Source organism: Pangasianodon hypophthalmus, chromosome 23 (genome assembly GCF_027358585.1).
Source record: "Pangasianodon hypophthalmus isolate fPanHyp1 chromosome 23, fPanHyp1.pri, whole genome shotgun sequence".
Classification (NCBI taxonomy): Eukaryota; Metazoa; Chordata; class Actinopteri; order Siluriformes; family Pangasiidae; genus Pangasianodon; species Pangasianodon hypophthalmus.
In genome coordinates this window covers 6,159,285-6,180,789 of record NC_069732.1, presented here as the reverse complement: position 1 = coordinate 6,180,789, position 21,505 = coordinate 6,159,285, and the positions used below count along the sequence as shown (strand labels likewise).

The 21,505-nt window shown below is 39.4% G+C and overlaps 1 protein-coding gene across 5 annotated transcripts in view; it reads left to right on the top strand.

Moving 5' to 3' along the window:
- Positions 1-20,959, top strand: part of hycc1 (hyccin PI4KA lipid kinase complex subunit 1) — a 42,544-nt gene extending 21,585 nt beyond the window's left edge. For 4 of the 5 annotated variants that reach the window (XM_026929943.3, XM_026929944.3, XM_034298661.2 and 1 more), the window contains exons 2-11: positions 2,345-2,426; positions 4,778-4,879; positions 7,157-7,336; positions 10,161-10,241; positions 10,336-10,451; positions 11,667-11,762; positions 14,189-14,305; positions 15,002-15,089; positions 15,476-15,635; positions 19,244-20,959. In XM_026929943.3, the coding sequence (XP_026785744.1) occupies positions 2,376-2,426; positions 4,778-4,879; positions 7,157-7,336; positions 10,161-10,241; positions 10,336-10,451; positions 11,667-11,762; positions 14,189-14,305; positions 15,002-15,089; positions 15,476-15,635; positions 19,244-19,785 (1,533 nt within the window). In that variant the 5' untranslated portion in view covers positions 2,345-2,375 and the 3' untranslated portion in view covers positions 19,786-20,959. Of the gene's footprint in view, positions 1-2,344; positions 2,427-4,777; positions 4,880-7,156; positions 7,337-10,160; positions 10,242-10,335; positions 10,452-11,666; positions 11,763-14,188; positions 14,306-15,001; positions 15,090-15,475; positions 15,636-17,063; positions 17,376-19,243 lie in introns of all 5 variants that reach the window. The other variant, XR_003403661.3, reaches the window with a different exon arrangement.
- The last annotated feature ends 546 nt before the right edge of the window (positions 20,960-21,505 follow it).

Here is a 21,505-nt window from a genome sequence, read left to right as displayed (position 1 = left end):
TGTACCTGATATTTCTGTATTCTGAAGCTAGAAGCTCCATATTTGGATGTTTAAGATCTTCTGGTTGCCAAATACATCACATTTCCCTATGTTTTTTGGCTTAATGATCTTAGTTGCTTGATGCATATTTGAATAATTAACAACCTTATGAGTGGAGAAAAGAAAACGTTTATTCTGGTATACTCAAGTTTTTTGTTTTCTCTGTCTGGAGGTACTCGTGTCGTTTCTCTTTTAGAAATCACCCGAACCTCTTTAAAAATCCAAAGAGTTCTTGGAGAAACCTTTCTTGAAATATTTTCAGAGGAAAAAAATATCTTGCATGTAAGTAGGCAATTTCCAGCAAGCGTTACTGGTGCATTAGGTGCCATTTTGTTGGCGCTTATGTATAGGGCACTATGTAGGTAGTACAGCGTCATAGTTAAACCCTGTGTAGTGAGCATATGTAGTTAACAAGAAGCCTTTTGGGATGTAATCAAAGTGTGTGTTGAGTGGTTATGTTTGTACATCCTTCTCTAATAAGTTAGCAAAGAATCCGTCTGTCTGTGTGTACCGCTTATTCTACACATGGTTGCAGGGAGCCTGGAGCCTATCCCAGGGGGGCTTGGGGCGCAAGACGGGGGGCATCCTGGATAGGGTGCCAACCATCACAGGGCACAATTAAACACACATTCACTGGCTACAGACAATGTAGAGATGCCAGTCAGCCTACAACGCATGTCTTTGGACTGGGGAGGAAACCCCCAAAGCATGGGGAGAACATGCAGACGCCACACACGCACGCACGCACGCACGCACACACACACGCGCGCGCGCACGCACGCACAGGGCGGAGGTGGGAATCGAACCCCCAACCCTGCCTCCCTTCCAACCCCCGAGCCTCCTGCAAATAATCAGTGATTAAATCACAGAACATTTTTCTTAAAGTTCGCACAAATTTAAAGGACAGTTAATTTTCTAATGCAGTAAAAAGCTAAACACTTTGAGTACAGAAGGCATGATGCCACTTTTTCTTTTCCGATGCTGAGAATGAAACCCTGATTTTTAGCCGATACCCATCTGATATTGTTTTCTTTAAAAATTACTAAGCTTTAAAATTTTGTTTTTTAACTGAAGCACTTTACAGTTAAACTCTGACGAAGAAATCATGTACGTTATAAACGTAATAAGGTGCAAATATAATAAAATCAGCCCTAACAAAAGAAAAAAAAAATCCAGTCTTTTATATATAAATATTCCCAGTTTCACAAATAAATCTTTCCCATATCCAGTGTGTGTTCTCCAATATCCGATTCACTGTTTTTTTTTTGTTTTTTTTTTGCTGGTATTGACCCGATATCGATACCGGGTATTGGGTCAATGCCATCTCTAATTTTGAGTAATTGAATATAGGGCTGGGAGATATGATCAATTATCATCATAATATCGATATTATATGTCGTATTATTATGCTTTGCTGAGATATCATGGACATCACAATATCTTTTTATAATTTTTAAATGATATTTTTAAATGTAAATTTAATCACAAACTGATTATAAGCAGCTGATGTAATAGTGTAAAATGTTAAAACAATTTTTAAATGATTTTAATTACTTTCTCCTGTTAATGCTAAATTATTTATTTTTATAAATAAAAATGTTAGTTTTTTAAATATTAAAAAAAAAAGTTTTTTTTTTTTTTTTTGGGCAGTAGGTTGTAAACCTATACGTCATGATACATATTGTGTATCACAGTTTTGTGGGAATCGTGTTATAATATTTTTATCATATAACCCAGCTCTAATTGAAATCAAAATACAAATACAGTTTTTACCCTTAAAATCATTCCTCAGGTCACTAGTGATCCCTGGGACCCCTTCACTCACAGCTCTTTCATCTGTTAATATCAATCTATTTGCTTTTATCACTACAAAATCTTAAGATTAAAAACAAAATTGTTTCAATTTTTGTTAGAGAACTTACAGATAAAATATCATTATGTAACTTAATGTGCTTGATAGTTAATAAATATTGGCTATATATTAGTTATGAACCATGTTTTGTGTTTTTGTCGAACAATCTGCATTATATAAAGAAGATACAAAACAGCAGCGAAACAAAACATTTTATTGTTTAGTTATTGCCAAATTTATTAATTAGTCTTTGCCAAATAAAATGCTTTACACTTTTATTAATGTTTGTAGATTAATTGTTTTTTAGATTGTGTAGAGAAACACTCAAATATTTAAGAGTTAAAAGCATTTATCATGCATGATGTGAAGATCAGTTTGAAGATCAGATTACACATCTTGAAGGTGTGTGTGTTGTGTTGTGTTGTAATATGTGTGTTTGAATGTTTTTTGTAGATTGAAGGTTCTTCGTACCAGATGAGGAACAATGCTGGCCATGGACCAAGGTGTGGTGGAGGAATGGCTGTCTGAGTTCAAGGTGAGCACTTCCTCCTCTCTCTCTCCCTCTCTCTCTCTCTCTCTCTCTCTCTCTGTGTTTTCGTCTCTCTGTTCATGTTGTGTTAGTGGAGTGGGCACAGGTGGGTGTAGAGACGGCTTGATGCCTGGAGCGTATCCATCACTCTCCCCTCATAGCCGCAGTGACTATTAAACATGCACTCGTTCTCTCTTTATCTCTGTCCCTCTATGCCTCTTGGCCATTTCCTTCCTTCCTTCCTTTTCTCTTCTCTTTTATACTCTTTAATACTCTCTCTCTCTCTCTCTCTCACTCACACACACTTACTCACACCCCCCAAGTGCTAATGGCTACTAAAGTGTTCAGCAGAAGGATCCTCTCTGTAGGCATGGAGGAAGAGGCAGAAGCCTGGCTTCATGGCAGGCAGGTTTCTGAAAAAGAAAAGAGGGGGAGGATGGGAGAACAGAGTGGCATATTGAAATGAGATCCTCTGGAAATCCCCTGAACCTCCACAGCTGGGCTGTCCATCAGGCCTGCATGTACACGTCCGCTTGTACGCCTGAACCGTTGTACTAGGCCTGGGCAGTATGATTGTGTGTGTGTGTGTATGTGTGTGTATATATATATATATATATATATATATATATATATATATATATATATATATATATATATATATATATATATATATATATATATATATATATATATATAGTGCTGTGCACAAGTCTTAGACACCCTTTTTTTTTTTTTTTTTCTTTTTTTTCTTCCCTCTTATTATTACATAAGAGACACTTTTCAGACAAAAAAACATAATGAAGGCTGCTGGGTTTTGCTGCAAAAATAAGAAGTGATTGCAACAGTCAGAGTCTCCAGAAGAACTGTGGCTGCTTCTGCAAGATGCTCAGTAACACTTACAGCTCATTTCCTTATAAAACTGCACACACTGCACCTGAGACTACTTCTTTTTTTTTTTTGAAGCAAAGGGTCGTCACACCAAATATTGACTTTGTGTCATTGATTACTGTTTATAGAATGTTTATAGAATATTTTTCAATGTAGAAACATTTAATTTCAATATTTTTGAATGCATCTTTGCTTTACACCATTTCATTGCACAGTACACACACATATATGAATCTGGAATTTTCTCTCGGCTCGACACTTTCTGTCAAGGTCAATAGAGAATGTTTTGAGTTCATTAATGTGAAATAAAATCTATGAAGGTATGTTTGAGTCAGCTAACATTACTTGGCTAACATTAGACAAGTATTTAGTTAGCATCAGTTAATTATATTTATTAGGGATGCACTGTAGAATTGCAGCCAAAAATTATAATTATTTTGGTCAAAAAGAATAGTATCTACAGCATTGCCTATGGTCTCACAAATTTTAATGGTAATGATGTCAGCACACACACATTGCCTATTGTGGTAGAAACTGGAGTGCAAGCATATAAAGGGTTTTATGGTAACCACCAGGAAAAATGCAGCTGCTTTTCTTTTTTAGTTAAGAAGTAGACACTAGAAAGGTTACATGCATGCTTTCTCGCTGAACAAAACATCTTTGTATTAGAATAGGAAGAAAGTGTGCATGTAAATCTTTCTTAATTAAAACAGGTGAGTGGCAGCTTTTGTCTCTCGAGCACCTGATGGTTACCGTAAAACCTGTATATACACACACACTCCAGTTTCTACCACTGACAACTGACCATTTGATTAGTGAAAGGACTGTACTGAAAATGCATCCATAAGAGGACAAGGGGGTCTGTGGGAGCTCAGAGGTTGAAGTTAGTCCTGCTGAGTCCTGGAAGATGCAGAACATGACAAATTACACAACAGATTAAGCTGTGGCCGTAGCAAAAATCCGTGAGAAAACCTATTTGGAAAACTGACTTCGTTTGTGTTTGGATGGGCCTCCAGTCAGTCATTTTATGGACACTATACTATACGGGCTGCCTAAGATTCTGTGGCCGGAGCTTCGTGGACATGGGCAGGAATGTGGGCATGGGCTCAAGGATTAAAAAATACCTATATATCTTTCAAATGTCAAACCCACCTAAATGTTAGAGCCTTTATCTTGACAAGAAAAGACTAATCTTTCCCAATGCACCTTTAACTCCCAAGTGCTCACCTATAGCCATGAGTTGTATCCCGTCTCATTTCTAATCAGCCTTTAGTTAAAAACCACCAAATTAATAAGCAAATTGTAAATGTAAGTTAGTGAAGCTCTTTGGATAAACTTTTGATCTATTAGCAATGTCATTTTTCTCCCTCCTCCCTGCATTATTGTGTAAATGTTATGCTCTCTGACCTCTCACTCTGCTGTGTGTGTGTGTGTGTGTGTGTGTGTGTGTGTGTGTGTGTGTGTTGCAGACGCTTCCTGAGACAGCCATCTCCAGCTACGCTGCATCACTGAAGGAAAAGGCTTCACTGGTCCCTGCACTCTATAAAGTTATCCGAGAGAACTACAGCGACGTAAGAGCTCTTTTGTGTTTTGGTTGTTTAAGATGCTTATGTCACTCTCCTGCTTGTGTTGTATGAAAGAAACCCAGAGGGGATGGATGGATGGATGGATGGATCTTTAAAAGTGCGTTTGGTTTGTGTGTGGGCTGTAGTGCTTTTTCTCCAGACTGGCATCAGCTGCAACTCCCAGGGCAAAAGTTTCCATTTTAGTCCACGCATGATCTAAGAGTCTAGTCCAGTGAAAGAGCCCTAATCACGATGTTTCACCGGCTTCCATCAGTACACCATCTGCAGGGTCTCACACACACACACACACACACACACACACACACACACACACAGAGACATTCTGCTCAAGCTGTTACACAAGCAAACAAGGCCGTATTGGCTTCTCCTCCTCTCTCCAATATAAAAAAGGTCATTTAATATTAAGTCAGTGTTTTTGGGGAGGGAAGTGGAAACCTAACACTGCTGAATGTTACATGAATTGGTTCAAGTTTCCAAAACACAATTTTCTTGAAAGGCAGCAAGGACTTGCACACATGTATCTCCATAGAGGTGGAAATCTCGGTGTTGAACAAGAACTACGACATATTATGCACAAAAATTGTAGAGACACCAGTGAGGTGAAGAGAGATTTGTCAATCAGCTGAAGCCTGTCATGCCCTAAATGTATGTATGGCTGCTTGGGAAAACCCTTCACGTGGTGAAATTTTGCACTACCGATAGTTCTGAAAACCACAAGTTTTCCTGAATTGCGCACGTCTCAACCACAAGTACCGTTCTAGCATTTTAAAGTCTGATTACACACACAGTGAAACGGGAGAAAATGGCGTTTAAAGAGTTCAATTCGACTGTGCTGCAGGAGCATCACGGACATTTTGACAGCCGGTATCTGATTTCAAACTGAATTTGAACTAGAAGTGTGTGTTATTCTACAACACATAGCTATCCAACAACTCGATCAATGCATGACCTCGACTGTGTGAGGAAGTCACACTTAGCTTAGTTAACATGCTCATTACAGGTAGATAACCTGGAAGATAAGACAAGATTAAAGGTTGAATAAAAACATTTCTATGTCGTTTTGGTGGAACATAGCAATGATAAGGTGTCAAAGTGTGTTATAGGAACTAAAATACCTTTATCTTTTTTTCCCCCCTCTGTTTCTTTTTTATATGCAATACCATGATGTGTTCATAGGTAACTAGTAATGTTATGCACTCGTGAGCTTATGTGTTGTCAAGAGGATGCACGATATGTCCGTATCATTCAATAGTACCAGTAATGAAAGATTTTCCGGTGTAGGGTATAGTGTAGTACTGCTTTCAGTAAACTGGTACATAGTCTGCTACTTTTTCTTCCCATGAATCTGTAATACTAATAGGATTCGTGACCAATCACGACACACTGAGATGATTTTGGGGAATTGCAGAACGGTGTAATGGGCCTTTAGTGTGGGCTGCCAGTCATTTGAATGAGGAATCAGGTTAGATTGCTAGTCTCATAGCTCTGTGTGTGGGAAAGATTACTGGTATTTGCAGCCTGTAATGTGTGCATGGACTTGCAAAGCCTCACCCATGCTTACGTTTTACATTTCTCATGGCTTAGGGATACGTGCTGAAGTGATGCACATAACAGACCACACCAGTTCTAATTTGTATCCCATCATATCGTCCAGCTAGCTGTTAGCAGATTTTACCTGGACAATGAAATATGGTAAGGGGAAGGTTGTGTATTTTGTTGCTCAGTAATTAAGTCAGTCTTTCTACCAGCACTGTTAGAGCTATGTGGAAAGATCGAATACAAGATGAATCATCACTGGTTACAGTATGAACATCACGTCAGCCACTATTTTATTTAGACTCTGTGCAGTGCCATTTCTACTTAAATATCTGTAGGCGGAGCTTCTGTTGTGTGACACAACAGAATAGCCTTCAGCCTATTTTCAGAATATTACGAGGTTGAATCCTCTCTGAGTTGGTGGGATGGCATTACTCTCTCTCCCCCATCAATCAGAGCGACACTAACCAATCATGGAGCTTGTGTATGTGGAAGAGGGCGGATAGCACTTTCCTTTGAGTGTGTTTACCTGTGATGTAGTTTAAGCAGCAGTTTGAAAAGATGCAGTGGCTGGCTTCATGTGTCTCAGAGGAAGGACGTGTTAGCCTTCATCCTCCTGATTGGTAACTGTATTGTGATAGGAGAGCTAGCTAACGAATTTTTTCTTGTTCATACCAGGTGATGTGTGAGTTAGACAGGTAATTCCCTGCTCTCTCTGTCCCTCAGCTCTTAGAGCCGGTATGTCACCAGCTGTTTGAGTTCTACCGGAGCGGAGAGGCTCGTCTTCAGCGCTTCACCCTGCAGTTCCTGCCTGAGCTGGTGTGGAGTTACCTGTCAGTGAGCGCCGGCCGGAACCTTCACCACAGCGGCTGCATCGAGGCTCTTCTGCTCGGCATCTACAACCTGGTCAGTAAAGACTGCGCACAACTCCAACTCGGTTCAGTTCGGGTTTTCACTCAGTTTTGCATTTGCATATAATCTCAGTGTAAGGGTCCGTATGTTTTAGTGTTGTATATGGTGAGAATTCAAATCCGGGCTGAGATTTGGGATATTAGTGTTCCTTTTTTTTTTTTTTTTTTTTTTTTTTTTTGGATAGAGTTAAAACAGCTTAACTGTGTTTGATTTGGTCAGATGAACTTGGTTAGGAATAATGTTTCTGCTTTATTTAACAAATCCCTTTATGTAATCCTTCACATTTATGGTTATGGTTAACAGAATATCGCCAGCTAGTTAACTCATTTACACCCGTCCTTTTTATTTCTGTTATTTATCTGAAAGCAGATGATTCAATAACTCCAGTGAAACTCCAGTTTCAGTTTAATTTGCACTGCCCATGCTATAATGAACAAGCTGACCAAGCAGTTATCAGCTATGGTTACAGCTTGCTTTTTTTTTTTTCCCTAAATTTTTTTGTACTAATAATCAATGTGCCAAATAAAATTCGGTGCTCGAGTTGAGTAATGTTTCCCATTAAGATGCCGAGCCCTTCTGAATGCACAAAATAAAAAAATGTGGCCTCTACTAGGACGATTCATACCATTAATTTATTCATATCATATCTGTATATTTAATATGGCATTGAATGTTATTTCACCATTTGAGCGTATTCAGATTGTCAAAAAGGTGTTTCAGGGTGAAATATTGTGACTTAATGCCGCTCCTCGCTTGAGCTGATGTCGAGAAAGAAAAAAGATGACTTTTGAATAGTTCTTAAGTCTGTAATATTGAATATGGATATGCACAGTTTCGGTATTAAATCCTCACCACTGGCGTGTAACTCCACTCTATATATGCCCTAATATGATTATTGTTTTATTAAGATCGCCTTGGTCTAAGCTGAACAGTCATTAAAGCAAGACTTAAGTGTAGCTGATTAGATTTAAGGAGAACGTTTTTTTTTTAGACCAGCCTGCGTTAGTTGGAAGGGGAAACCCAGGAGGGGGATCTCTGTGTCTGTCTGGAGCCTTTTATACTCACTCCCCTGCCTTCTCATCTCCCCAGCACTCTGAATAACAGAGTAGGTCAACTGCCAATCAACCGCCATCCACGGTGTCAGGAGGCGTTTAATCATCCTGACATTATTGACTCTGCAGTCGCCCCTATGCCCTAAAGTAACCTGGAGCGTCATGTCAGATAAAGCCTTAATACAGATCTGTTATAGTGTGGGAATGCCACTCCCTCCAGCCGTTCTCCCAAAGAGAGATCTCGCACACATTTCCTCAGCTTGGGGAAAATTAGAGATACTATCTCTTAAACACACACACAGACACATGAATGCTGTTATTTTCTGTCTGGGGAAATGTAGGCCTCTAGGCTTTTATACTGCCTGGCCATAATGGCTTACTCTGTCCCCCAGGGGAAAATTTCCTCTGCTGGATTCTGCTCATTCACACACAAAGATGCATTGTTTTGGGATTGTAAAACATTAGCAATTTCATCAGTGTTCTCAAATGCCTCCATGAAGCTGGCATCTCATTGAAGACAAAATGGAATAAAACTTTTTTTTTTGTATTTTGTATTTGTTTGTACTGTTTTGATTTTTGAGATTACGTTTATAATTCGTAAGTGACTAAGAAAGACGTCACAGCAAATTAAAACCCATGTAACTGAAAATCAAACCGAAATCTAGTCAAATTACTGTCCATTGGTTTGTGCAGATTCTTGAATCTGATTGGTCATTATTTCCTATAACAAAAGTTCAGACAGTAGTTCCGTTTGCAAGGCAAATCACATGTATATTAATGCACTCGTTCGTCATACGTCATCGTTTCTATAGTAACAACTTACACAGGGACTTGTATAGCAGACACTGTACATAAACGCATTCTAAAACCATGTGCAGTCATTATTGTAGTAAAGATTTCTGTAAGGAATCTAAATGGAAGGAATGGAAGGAGCCTCCAGAGTCAGAGCTTTGTGACAGTCAGAGGTGTTTCCACCACAGGAAAGGTCTGTGTTTACAGAAGGAAGGGGATTGGTTGAGAGTGACCAGTCGTAGCCATGCAAACATGCAACTTGTTCCCGCCCCCAAAATCTCAGAATTCAACTTGACTCATGTGCCGAGTGTAGTCCCTGCAAGCAGGCGGACACTGTTTAAATGCTGTACTGAATTAACAGCAAAATCAGATGTGAGCGTTTAGATGCGAGTCAAACAGCTAGATATCAGATATGTGTCTGAAATTTATTTGAAAGTGGCCCGTATCAGATGTGGAAAAAATCTGGTCCGAGCTGTTTACATGAATGCAGCAATATCTGATCTGTGTCATAAGTCAGCGAAAGATCAGAACTGGTTAGTGCAGCCTAAGAAGAGGGTTTTTTTTATTCTTTTAATTTCGCTTGCACTATCAGTCAAATTAGTAATTGATCATTTGACTTCCTGCCATGATTGGTTACTGAATACTGAAAGCTGTGATCTAGTTTTCTATCCAGTATGCATAACATGTACTACAACACAACCTCATCATCTGCTCCTCATTATTGTATTACAAGTGCGTTTTCCGATGAAGAGAGTTTTAAATGTACTGCTGTAATTAATCAACAAAGCATGATTAATATGCTTCTCATGTTAAATACCAAAACGGCAACATCAGATAACAACAATTAAAGCAAATTAAATAATTTTTTTTTTTTTTTTTTTTTTTAAATAAGTAATCTGCCTTAAATTCATTTGCTTGCCTTGTATTTTTCGTGTATATTTGCTCTGTGATTATAATGTCTCTCTCTGTTTCAGGAAATAGTTGATAAAGATGGTCAAAGCAAAGTGTTATCCTTCACTGTCCCCTCCTTATCCAAACCATCAGTGTACCATGAGGTATGTTCAGAAAGTTTTACTTTATCTCCATCTTTGCAAAACCAGACCTGTTTCAACTGATTCTCCTCACCTTGTTTTCTTTTCTCTCCCGTAGCCTTCTGCCATCGGCTCCATGGCCCTCACCGAAGGAGCTCTAGCCAATCACGGGCTTAGTCGAGTTGTTTACAGTGGACCGCACCTCCAGAGAGAGACGTTCACAGCACAGAACAGGTGGAGCTGCTCATCAAACATTCAGTGCATTCTTTTGCTCCATCTATTATTCAGGCATCAATGAGGATTGTTAATGCTGGCTTCAGACTGTGTGTATATGTGTGTGTGTGTGTGTGTGTGTGTGTGTGTGTGTGTGTGTGTGTGTACACTCGCGCACGTACAACTAGGACTGTTGGAACAAATTTCACTGTTCTAACGCTGTTCCAGTTTTAATATTTATATATTCAAATGCAAAAAATCCACTTTTCTATATTGTACATTCATCAAAATATCAGTTCCCAAACACTGAGGCTAAATCAGGGCTCTGAGCAAAGGTGTGTTTGACAGAATCTCTTTTGACGTTTTTAAAAAATTCTATATAATTTCTCCATGAATACAGGTTGAAGAATGTAGAATACAGGTTGCATGAGAAATATTAAATCAATCATTTACAAGAACCCAATAATTTTGTAATAAATAAATCTGAAATATTATGGGTTTATTTAATTTAATTTTATATTTATTTATTTAATTATTTTTTTGAATACACAAGGTTTCAGTAGTTTTTTCTGGTACCAGCCTCTAACATTTTTTTTCAGTGACATTACAATTTAGAACGTGTTTAAAAAGAAAAAAAGTACTGAAGACTGTCAAACCATCAAGACTTGCTGAAATGTGTAACTATGTAAAGGTCATTCTCTTTCATGCTGGAGGTGTGCGTGCACGAGTGTGTGTGTGCGTAAATTCATTATATTGTAATAGAGGAGAGAAATATTTAATCTTGCTGGAAAAAAGACAGAGATGTACATTTTACTGTGTTAAATTCAGCTGTTTTTCACCAAATTCTTTTCTGTGGCTGAATATCGAATGGTGTGTGCTATATGTAGTGTCCTACATAGCGTGTAGAAGTTAATTATTCTTATATCATATGTACAGCATGTACTGTAGGAAAGTAGATCTAATGTGTTTTTAATCTAAGTGTCTTCTTTTTTTTTTTTTTTTTTTTTTAAATACGTTATTAATGTGAAATGTTGAGGTTTATATTCAGGATGTTAAATCTAAATGATGACACCTAGTGTAGCACTTCTGCTAATCTGATGCATTGTTTATAATCAAATTTATAGACTTGGTAATGTTCAAATGACTTGGGGGGAAAAAAAACAGTCATGTTTTGAAGACTTTTGAAGAATATTGTTGATTTCTGGATGTTGTTGATGGTGGTGTATCCTGTCTCAGGTTTGAAGTGCTGACGTTCCTGCTGCTTTGCTACAATGCTGCTCTGAGCTACGTGAACAGTTCTTCCCTCCAGTCTCTGTGTCAGCTCAGCTCCAGGTTAGAAACACACACACACACACACACACACACACAATGTGCACTCTCAGAAACAAGCCCTTTGTTTTGTACCTTCAGCACCTTTTTTGTGCCTGTGAAGGTGCTCTTAAGTTTTCTTTAAAAGCTACTTAACAGTATAACAGTGGTCCTTAAGTTATAATATACCATACGGTACATACATACAATATATTCACATGTTCAGGTAAAAGATACATACTAAAGTATAAAAAGTGTACGCTGAAGCAAAAAGGAAAGCTATAATTTAATGAAGCAATATCACATGAGCAACATTGTGGTTATACTGAATATATAACCTCATAACTGCATCAGTATAACCGCATGATTGCACATGTGATTATTGCTTTTATACAGCACTTCTATAAACAAGAAGTTAACAAGAAGTTAACAAGAAGTTAACAAGAAGTTAACAAGAAGTTAACAAGAAGTTAACAAGAAATCAAACAATTTTTGTGTCTGTGTATTTTTGCGCTGTTAGAAGGTAGATCCTGAAGAAGCCACGCTCACTTTATAGCACTGGCTATATAACTGCCTAGCTAGCTCCCATTGATTTGTACGTTCCCATTAATGCTGCTTCCGGTAAAATTGGCTTCCTTTCTTCCTTTTGATCTCCATCTGACAAGATTTCATATTTTAAATCAAATGTTATATTCCTGAAACTATCCTTTGCCATGACTGATGATGATGTCGCTATCTCTACTGTAGTAACTGTTTCGAACTAGGAAGTGGAATTTTACGTAGCGAACACAGACGAGTGGAGTGATGCACACAGTGAAACGTCCCAGTGCGGTTATAGGAAATATAGGCACTCCTGGGACGCTGCTCAACCAATCAAATTAGTGGACCAGAACTACCTATTGTGTAGATAGTGTAAGTTTTTGAGAAGGATAATTCATGTCTAGTTAAGTAAACAACAAAATATAGTAGGCTTAACTCCTCACAAAAGAGCATTTGTGGTGTCTACTTCCCTTCCGGTTTCTGAAAACCGCTTGTGCGGTGTCCAACACCTGAAACCCTCGGAAGTACCACCACAGATAAATCCTCTCTCTTTATCCGCTTCCTTCTGATCCTCTTAGACACTTAAACCTGGGAACGACTCCAAGCTCCCTGCGTGGTCCGGTGAGCCAGCCCGAGGCCTGCCGTCTTTCCCACCCTCCTCACACATGCTTAATTAGCATTGCACAGCTAAGCGTTGAGCACACCGAGTCCTGAGCGATCAGATCTGCGAGCTAGTGCAGCGAGAGCAGAAATCGCCTCACACTCCTCCGCTCAGGAGCTACACACAGCCGGACAAAGGTCTCACTAAATCTCCTTTGTAAAGTCTCAGGGCAGGACACGTGACACTGTTCAGGTGCAGGTTCTTCTGAAAGTTGTCATGAGGGACAAATGGAAAGAAATTACAAATCTGAAACTGAAATAAATCTGAAAGCGGCCATACACAGCTGTGTTAACTGTGCAGTTGAGTTTGTATTTACTAAATACAGTCTTTTTCTGCTGATCTGTGATCATCAGACTATATGAAATTTAAATTAACCAACTGCTTGAAAAGCAGTGATAGTGTGAGGTTGAGTATTAATGTTCGTGTACCCTTAGGAGAAAATGAAGGTGGTCAAAAATGATCCAAAAAAAAAAAGTATTGAAATCAAATAAAATATAAATATTAATTAAATTATTATATGACTAGTCTTTGCCTTAATACTGGCACCATTGTTTATTCATCTCTCATATTTTAATTTAATTTAATAATTAAATTAAATTATTGTTAAATTAATTTAATTAATTTTAATTTAAAACTTCTGTTAAATTTATTATTTATTTTTAATTTTATTATACATTTTTTTCATTCATTTTTGACAAACTACCAGAAGTCACTGCTTCCTTTAAATCAGAGTGGGTTATCCTAAAACTCTAATTACAAAAGTACACCCACATTTCAAGGGGGACTCAAATGTATACGGCTGGGTTATGGGAACTTATCCACTGTATTAGAAATTGTTTAAAAACCAACATTTGTATTGGAAATCAGCGAGATGCATTGTGCTCTTGCAGGAATGAACAGGTTTTGAACTTATCCCAAATATAAAATGTTTTCATTGTAAAAGCATATTTTCCCCCAACAGCACAGAACCTTAGGCTTTGATGCATTTACTATAGAGAGAACTAGATGTGAGGTGCAGCGAACACAAGCGAAACAGTTTCACAGTAAGAACCACAAGTCCTTAAAATCTGCTTCAGGACGCTAATGTGAATAAGGCATTATTACTCCTTACAGTGTAATCATCCTGCAGACATCCCAAGCAATAACTCTCATCGTCCACACCAATCTGATTTCTGTTCCCCCAGGACAACGTTACTGTAATATTAGAGTTGTAGTCTGTGTACTCACACGTGTCTCCTCGTCTCTGCAGAGTGTGTATCTGTGGCTATCCGAGGCAGCAGGTTCGGCGGTATAAAGGCATCAACAGCAGGATGATTGTGACGTCAGAGTTCCTGGTCCAGCTGATCACGGGCATTCACTTTGCTCTGTGAGTGACTCTTCTGTTTTTTTTGTTGTTGTTGTTTTGTTTTGTTTTTTTTGTATGAGAAGCACTGTGTGAATTCAGAGTGTGTGTTAGTAACATTGTTTAGACCCGAGTTTAGTTCAGTATATCTTCATAGCTGATACATGACTGAATTACAGATCTGTATTTTAAACCTGTTTGTGATTTGTACGACTGAAACTAGAGACTAGATCACAATAACCTTTGTGGTGTGTAGGACTGAAGTTAAAAGTTGGGGGTTTAAAGGTGTTTAAATAAGGAATAAAACATGTGGGAGTGTGCTGTTACAGGAAAATAATCAACTGCAGGGTGTTGTGATGTGGCCTGACACTACAGCACTTTGTCAACTGATTTTTTTTTTTTTTTATTAAAGGACAACATATGGTACTTTTTGTCACTTTACAGTTACATTTATTGTTGTGGAACATCCTCAAAACTATTTAGTTCCTATAATTACTTACATTATAACAGATACATACAGTTATTCCCTCATCAGCCTTTTTTTTTTTCTTTTTAATAAAATGGATCTGGCCTGTTTCTTCATTTGAGGCTTCTGTTTGGGTTTTTCTGGCACATGATTTAGGAACATAAATAAATAAAGAGATAAGATCCCTTAAGCTCACATTCATTTTTATAATTATTTCCTTTGTGCTTTTCTCGTCCCTCCTTGTCACTCTGTAGGTGTAACGGAGAGCCTGATTTGGGCTCCAAAGCTCTGGATGACGTTCTGTATCGAGCTCAGTTGGAGCTTTACCCAGAAGTCTTGCTGGTGGGTTCACTTTGTCTTTTATGAAGGGATAATAGAGATCTAGCTAGTCTACAGTATTTTTAGTAAAGGGTATTGTAGCAATCATGTCAGGGGTGGACAAATCATCAGTTTATTAGCTTACCTGCCTCACCACTGAAAGCTCCAGTGTGCTGCCCGGTCCCATGGTTTAGTTGCCTGAAACCCTAAATAATGGGCTACAGTGTGGAAGCTAAAGAAATATGTATACAGAGCTAGTTAGCTAGTTAGCAGAGCTAGTACTGTTTTATTCAATTGAGGTTAGTAGATATTTATTCTAGCACATTACACTGCAGCACACTCTGTTTGTCTTTCAAAAGGAACATTTGTTGTGATTGTTAAATTTCAGTACCACTGTTTGTGTTTAAAAGTTGGGAAACGCTATCAAGTCGTCACTCCGTGGTGCTGCTCTGAAGTCCAATAAGGAAGGCACGCGGTCCATCCAGGTCGAGATCACACCTACTTCCTCACGGATCTCCAGAAACGCCGTCACCAGTCTCTCCATCCGCGGCCACCGCTGGAAACGGCACGGTAAGGAGCAGGAGTCGTCCACGTACACACCCCATACTGCGACAGCGTGACCAGTCATCGTGCTCTTCTAATGCAGAGGGAAACAGTGCATCTTCTATCCAGCCCACCTGAGATCTCGGCAGTGATTAGTCAATTAGTCAATTCCGTTCCACACTGTCTGTCTCTAGTCATATTTCATAGATTATATCAGCACAGATATCTCACTGACACTCTCATTTTTCATCTTTATCTCGTGCCATCATTATCTACTTCCATGGTGGGTTAGCGAGGCTTCCTGGCTGTAAGCAGCCTGCAGTTGTAGCTGTGTGGAGATGCGATCTGCTACAGGCAGCTGTGGCTGCTATTAGAGCCTGTCCTCGTCACGTCCTCAACAAAGCACTGAAGTAATTACAGCTTTGTGTTTTCTGTAAGTCGTCTCAGCAGCCTGTGCTACAGAAAGCTCCAATTAAGCATCACATCACATGCAGAGCTTTCTCCCTTTACTTCAAGTTTAATCTTATATTGAAAAGCTGGAACTGTGACTCAAGGTGTCCGTGCGTGTGTATACGCATACTAAAACATCTTGACTTGTCAGAGCTGCTCTTCAAAAGCGGCAAAAATACTTAAATATTTAGTATTCAGTTGCATTTTAATATGAATGTTGCTATAATTTTATACTTCTACAGAGTGAATATTAGCATGAGTACTACGTCTTCACATCACATACACTCTGAAAGTCGTTGCTTTCTTAACTGAAGTAAATCATGAGAAGGAATTTTCTCATACTTTGGTATTTATCTACCCGTGGTAACTTTTCTTGTTGCTGTTATTAGGATTCAACTCACCCTCAAGGAGGAAGGTTTATTATTTTTATTCAGGCCACCCAACACTGTTAGGCTGAACCCCAGTCACTATATGCTCATGTATACATAGTGTATGACAGGGTTGTAGTGTACTGCATGGCCACTAGAACATTGTTTGAGATTCAAAAAAAAAAAAAAAAGAGACGTCCCATTCAGGGTGTATTCTCGCTTCACGCATGGGATAAGCGCCAGATCCTCTGGGATCTTGACCGGGATGAACCGGCTCCTGAAGAGAAATGAAAGGATGAACTAGAAAGTTGATGGATCAGTTAAAAAATGTGTGTAAAATAAACTATGCCATAACTGTCTACATCTAAATCTAATCTCTAAAAAATCTCTAAAAATAAAAAAAAAAATGCATCACAATGTCACATATCATCTTTTAGACTATTTATCAGCTGTCCCTGCTCTTGAGCTTTAGGAGCTCCTAAATCTCATTCATTTGCCATTTTCAGATTTTGCTTATGATTTCAAGTATATTGTTTGTGTGTAGTCAATTGAAGTTTAATTTCATTTTCATTTCAGCCATCATATGTCCATATATGTCTCTATATCTGTTTGTGTGTGTCACTCTCATCCCATTCAGAGTCTCAAGAGAACAGTATAGACTCTCCAGACCCTCCGCTCGGGCCCATCCCTACCATTAGCGTTACGGGGGTGAGCGGCGAGCGGGTGGTTAATGGCGAGGCGCTGCGTGGCAGGACCGAAGCCGAGACGCTGGGGGGCACCAATGAGCTGGGGCTGGACCCTAGAGGTCAAGAGGTCAGGAGACAGAAGTCTCTGCGGAGGCACGTGGAGGACGGGACGCCCTCCGCAGGGAGGCTCCAGTTCTAGAGCCCCTCGGCCCTCCACACACAATGTGACCTGATATCCCTCCCCTCTCCCTTTAGGCCCAGAGGTACTGTGTGGGCGGAGCTATGTTTTAAGTGGGCAGGGTATAAACTTGTCCCACTTTAACTTGGCATGATGGAGTGGCCTGGAGATGCTACAAGGAAATTACAACTCATTTGTAATAAGCACCTAGTAAAATTTTAGAGATTTAAAGGAGCAGCTTATAATTTTTGTTGGAGCCCTCTGCTGCCTGTGAGGTGAACTGCAACAGCAAAAAAAAGTCTAGACATACTTCTAAACTGTACACACTGCACCTGTAATTAAGTCTAACAATTTACGTAATGAATTTGTTGGTGCTTTTTAAATATTATGATGAGATTTCCTTGTGAGGATCACGGCGAGCTAATCTACCTCAGGACTTCTTTGCTGAAATCTTTTCCTAACCCTTGCAACGTATCCTGAATCCATGATCTGCTTCACCATTTCCCATCTTTCATCTCCATTGCCAGCCCTCTGCATTCTCTCTCCATCGCATATCGCTCTGGACGCCACTGTTTTAGCGCAGTTGGACTCCCCGAGCCGACTAACAGCTTCACAAGTTAGAAAATTACACCTCTCTTCTTACTGCAACTAAAAAACGGCCTTGTGAAAAGTAATTTAGCTGCAACGCTTGACTGCTGGGTTGCTATGGGAAACAGTCGCACTGTAGACGGGCTGCAATAACCGGGGCAGCTCGAGATAAGACTACAGCCTGTTTAAAGCAAACACTTGGATTAGGTGCTCAGAAACCTTCTTCAGATTTCATAACCAGTCTAACATACCTAGCTGTCCTGTCTGCAATAATCTGATGGGTTGCACTGTGCTTTTTTTCCTTTCTTTTCCTGTCCTTTCCTTTCATGTGCTGTCCTGTCCTATCCTTTCTTTTCCTGTCCTATGTTTCCCCGTCCTTTCTTGTCCTGTCCTTTCCTGTCCTATCTCTTACTGTCCTGTCCTTTGCTTTTCCTTTCTTTCCTTTCTTGTCCTGTGCTATTTTTCCCCCTTCCTTTCTTTTCCTGTCCTTTCCTTCCCAAAGTACACTTGTAATTTCATGACTTTGAACTAAGGATTGTATTTGTGCTGTTTAGTAATTTACTAAATGAAACATATCTGCAGTTAATCATCTGAAAACTGGTTTCTTTAAAGTACCTCTGAACTATTAAAAAAAAAAAAGGGGGGGGGGGGGGGGGGGTAGTAATTCCTCTTGGATGGCTACTTTTTTCTATAAATTGGAGTTAAGGTCGTATTTAACACAGTACTAAATTCACATTGTTTGCATTTAAAACTGAGACTATTCTTCAGTGCACCTAACCCTTGCTATCTGAACGTGAGCTATTCTAGAAAACTGTGTGTATAGTATATAATGAACTTCCTGGTAATTTCCCATCTTCTTTCTCCTCATTTTTAAAGAGACCCATTCGGACTCTTAACAGTACTCCAAACACCAAAATAACTATTCATAATAAAGCGTGGGCATTTGTAGGGCTCTTCACTTTCCTCCCAGTTGCCTGCACCGAATTTGAATTCTTATTGGGATCCATTGTGTATGATAGCTGGTGTTTAATGCTGGTTTAATGGTTTAAAATAAGTTCTGGGGTACTTTGAAAATACCAGCTGCTTATTCACTGTTATTGATTCATGCTTATTCATGGGAAAATGTCACTGGAGCTTAGAAAGGTGAGGTGTGTCTGAGGAGTAAGGTGTAGTGACTTGTATAATGTTGAAGATCATAGGGTATGTAATCATTATCTCAAAGCATGAGTGGCAGAATTTCAAGACGCTACAAGTCCAGTCAGCTTCACACACTGCCACCGTAAATGGCGTGCAGGGACGAAAACCATCATAAACATAAAGCTGAGGTAAATAACTCCCTCCTCCTCCTCCTCCTGTTCGTTACAGATGCAGTGGATCTGGGTTCCCCGGAAGAGCTGATGGAGATCTCGGAGGTGGACGAGGGCATCTGCACACAGGCCGCCGTGAAGGAGGGCAGCCCCCCGATCATCGTGGTGAGCAGCACCAACGTCACGCCAAGCATCGGGAAAACAGCTGGCAAGGGCCTGCGGCGCCTTACGGGCAGCAGATCCAGCAAGGACAAAGAAAGAGAGAAGGAGAAAGAGGGGGAGGTCTCACGCAAGCAGTCGTGCGGCCGGGCCATGAGCGAGAACTTGGAGCTGCTCTCGCTCAAGCGCCTCACGCTCACCTCCAGCCAATCAGTGCCTAAAGGGGGTGCGCTGAGCCTCTCGCGCACGGCCAGCGCCGCCTTCTCTCGCTCCTTTGAGCAGGTCAGCAACGCGCTGGGCGTGGCCAACCGGGCATCAAGCCCCGCCTCTAATCACAGCCCCAAGGAGAACAGGCACTCGGCCTGCAGCCTGCAAGAGGAAGCCTACGTAGATCACCTGAGCCCAGCTAACGTCAGCCTGCAGCTCAGCCCAGACGTGTGACGGTACTGATTCACTCCCAGACCTGCCGAATTTTGAGCCATACTTTCACTGGTGTCCTAAAAGTACTCGCAGTTTATTTCTTTGAGGAATCAAGAGACCACTCCTGCCCCCCCGGTGGCAAATCAAAACTGTTGCACCTTAAAGAAACTCCAGTCCTTTTTATTTTTGTGGTGTGTCTTCAATGAAGCTGTGTTTAAAAATATGTGTGTTAAAAAAAAAAATAATAAATCCACTTTTTCTCATTTGTACCATGAACTTGATACTGTGGATCGTGTGTAAAAGTCTGACTTCGGGTTGTTAAAGATATTTTTGATGCTGTATTGATTTGTCTTGGAGAGTGTTTATGCTCAAGTAGCTTTCCATCCAAACAGGGTGTTGATTATATATGCAAAGGATGATCCCTTTGCTTTTTAAGTGTGTGTGCGTGTGTGTGCGTGCGCGTGGCTGATAAAATAAATTCGGGGTGATTTTTCACTGCCTTCCTTTATGTACTGGGCTTTAAAGAAAGCCATCAGTATTAAACTAACACTCCTGATACTTTGGCAATATATTGTTTTTTTTTTTTTTTTTTTAAACCCCGAATACTGAAGTCCCAATCAAAAGTGATAGAATTTAAGACTAAAATGTAGTATTTGTTTACATGTTACAACATCTTCATGTTGTATTTCTGAAGCAATAGCATTGTTTTGGCAACAGAATCTGACTTTTGTATTGACACTGATGTTTTTTGTACACAGTATAATGATTGTGGTGTTGCACCGAAGCAGAATCCAGTATTAATGTGACTCGAAGGTTGAAGACTCCGAATCAGTTTGTGGGACAGCCAAATTATGTTTTCACCATTTAATTATTATTGTTATTATTATTATTATTATTATTATTTTTTAAAATCCTTGTCTCATCCTGTTCAGTGTGATCTCTACTGTTTGGAGGAGTTTTGTGATTTTGATAATGAGCTGTCGGATTGTCTTTAATGAGCAACTCTGACAAAACACTGTGGTATTGTAATGAACTGGTGTGTCTATTTTGGAAAAATAAAAGCCATGATTTTTTTTTTTTTTTTTCCTCTCCAGTTTTGAAAATGTTTTACAATAAATATCTGGTCTGAAAAGTTGATGCTTATTTTAGGTTGTTTTCTTTTTTTTATTAATAAATTGGAATGGTTGAACAGAAATGAGAGCTGTGTATTTTTAAGCATGTAAAAGCTTCAGTATTTATTTAGCACTCTAACCATTTTGATACTTGATGACCATCTGAAGCATCAGGGAATTTCTTGCTTTTTTTTTTTTTTCTTTGCACAAATTCAGCCCGTCAGATGGGTGTTGTCTAAAGCTAAATACACACACATTGTCACTGCGTTACACCTGGGCTAGACCACCCGAAGGCTCATGCAAGAGGAGGAGCTTTCTGAACTGATATTTTTACTCACATAAACACTTTTAGTATTGTTTAGTAGTAATTCTGAAATGCTTAATGATTAAAGGTTCAACGATCAATGCAGTTAATAATAGGAAACCAGTTAGAAACTATATATATGGAACAAACCCTGTCATAAATGAAAAATCATAATAGGCTAATAAGAAATAAACTGCAGTCTGAATGGTGTGCACACTTACAGAGGTGAGGGATACAAAGTGTTCACAAACCCAGATGGTCCTGAGAAAGTGAACGTCCCACAGTTAATGATGCCACCTAGTGTCAAAAGCTGCAAACAACACCT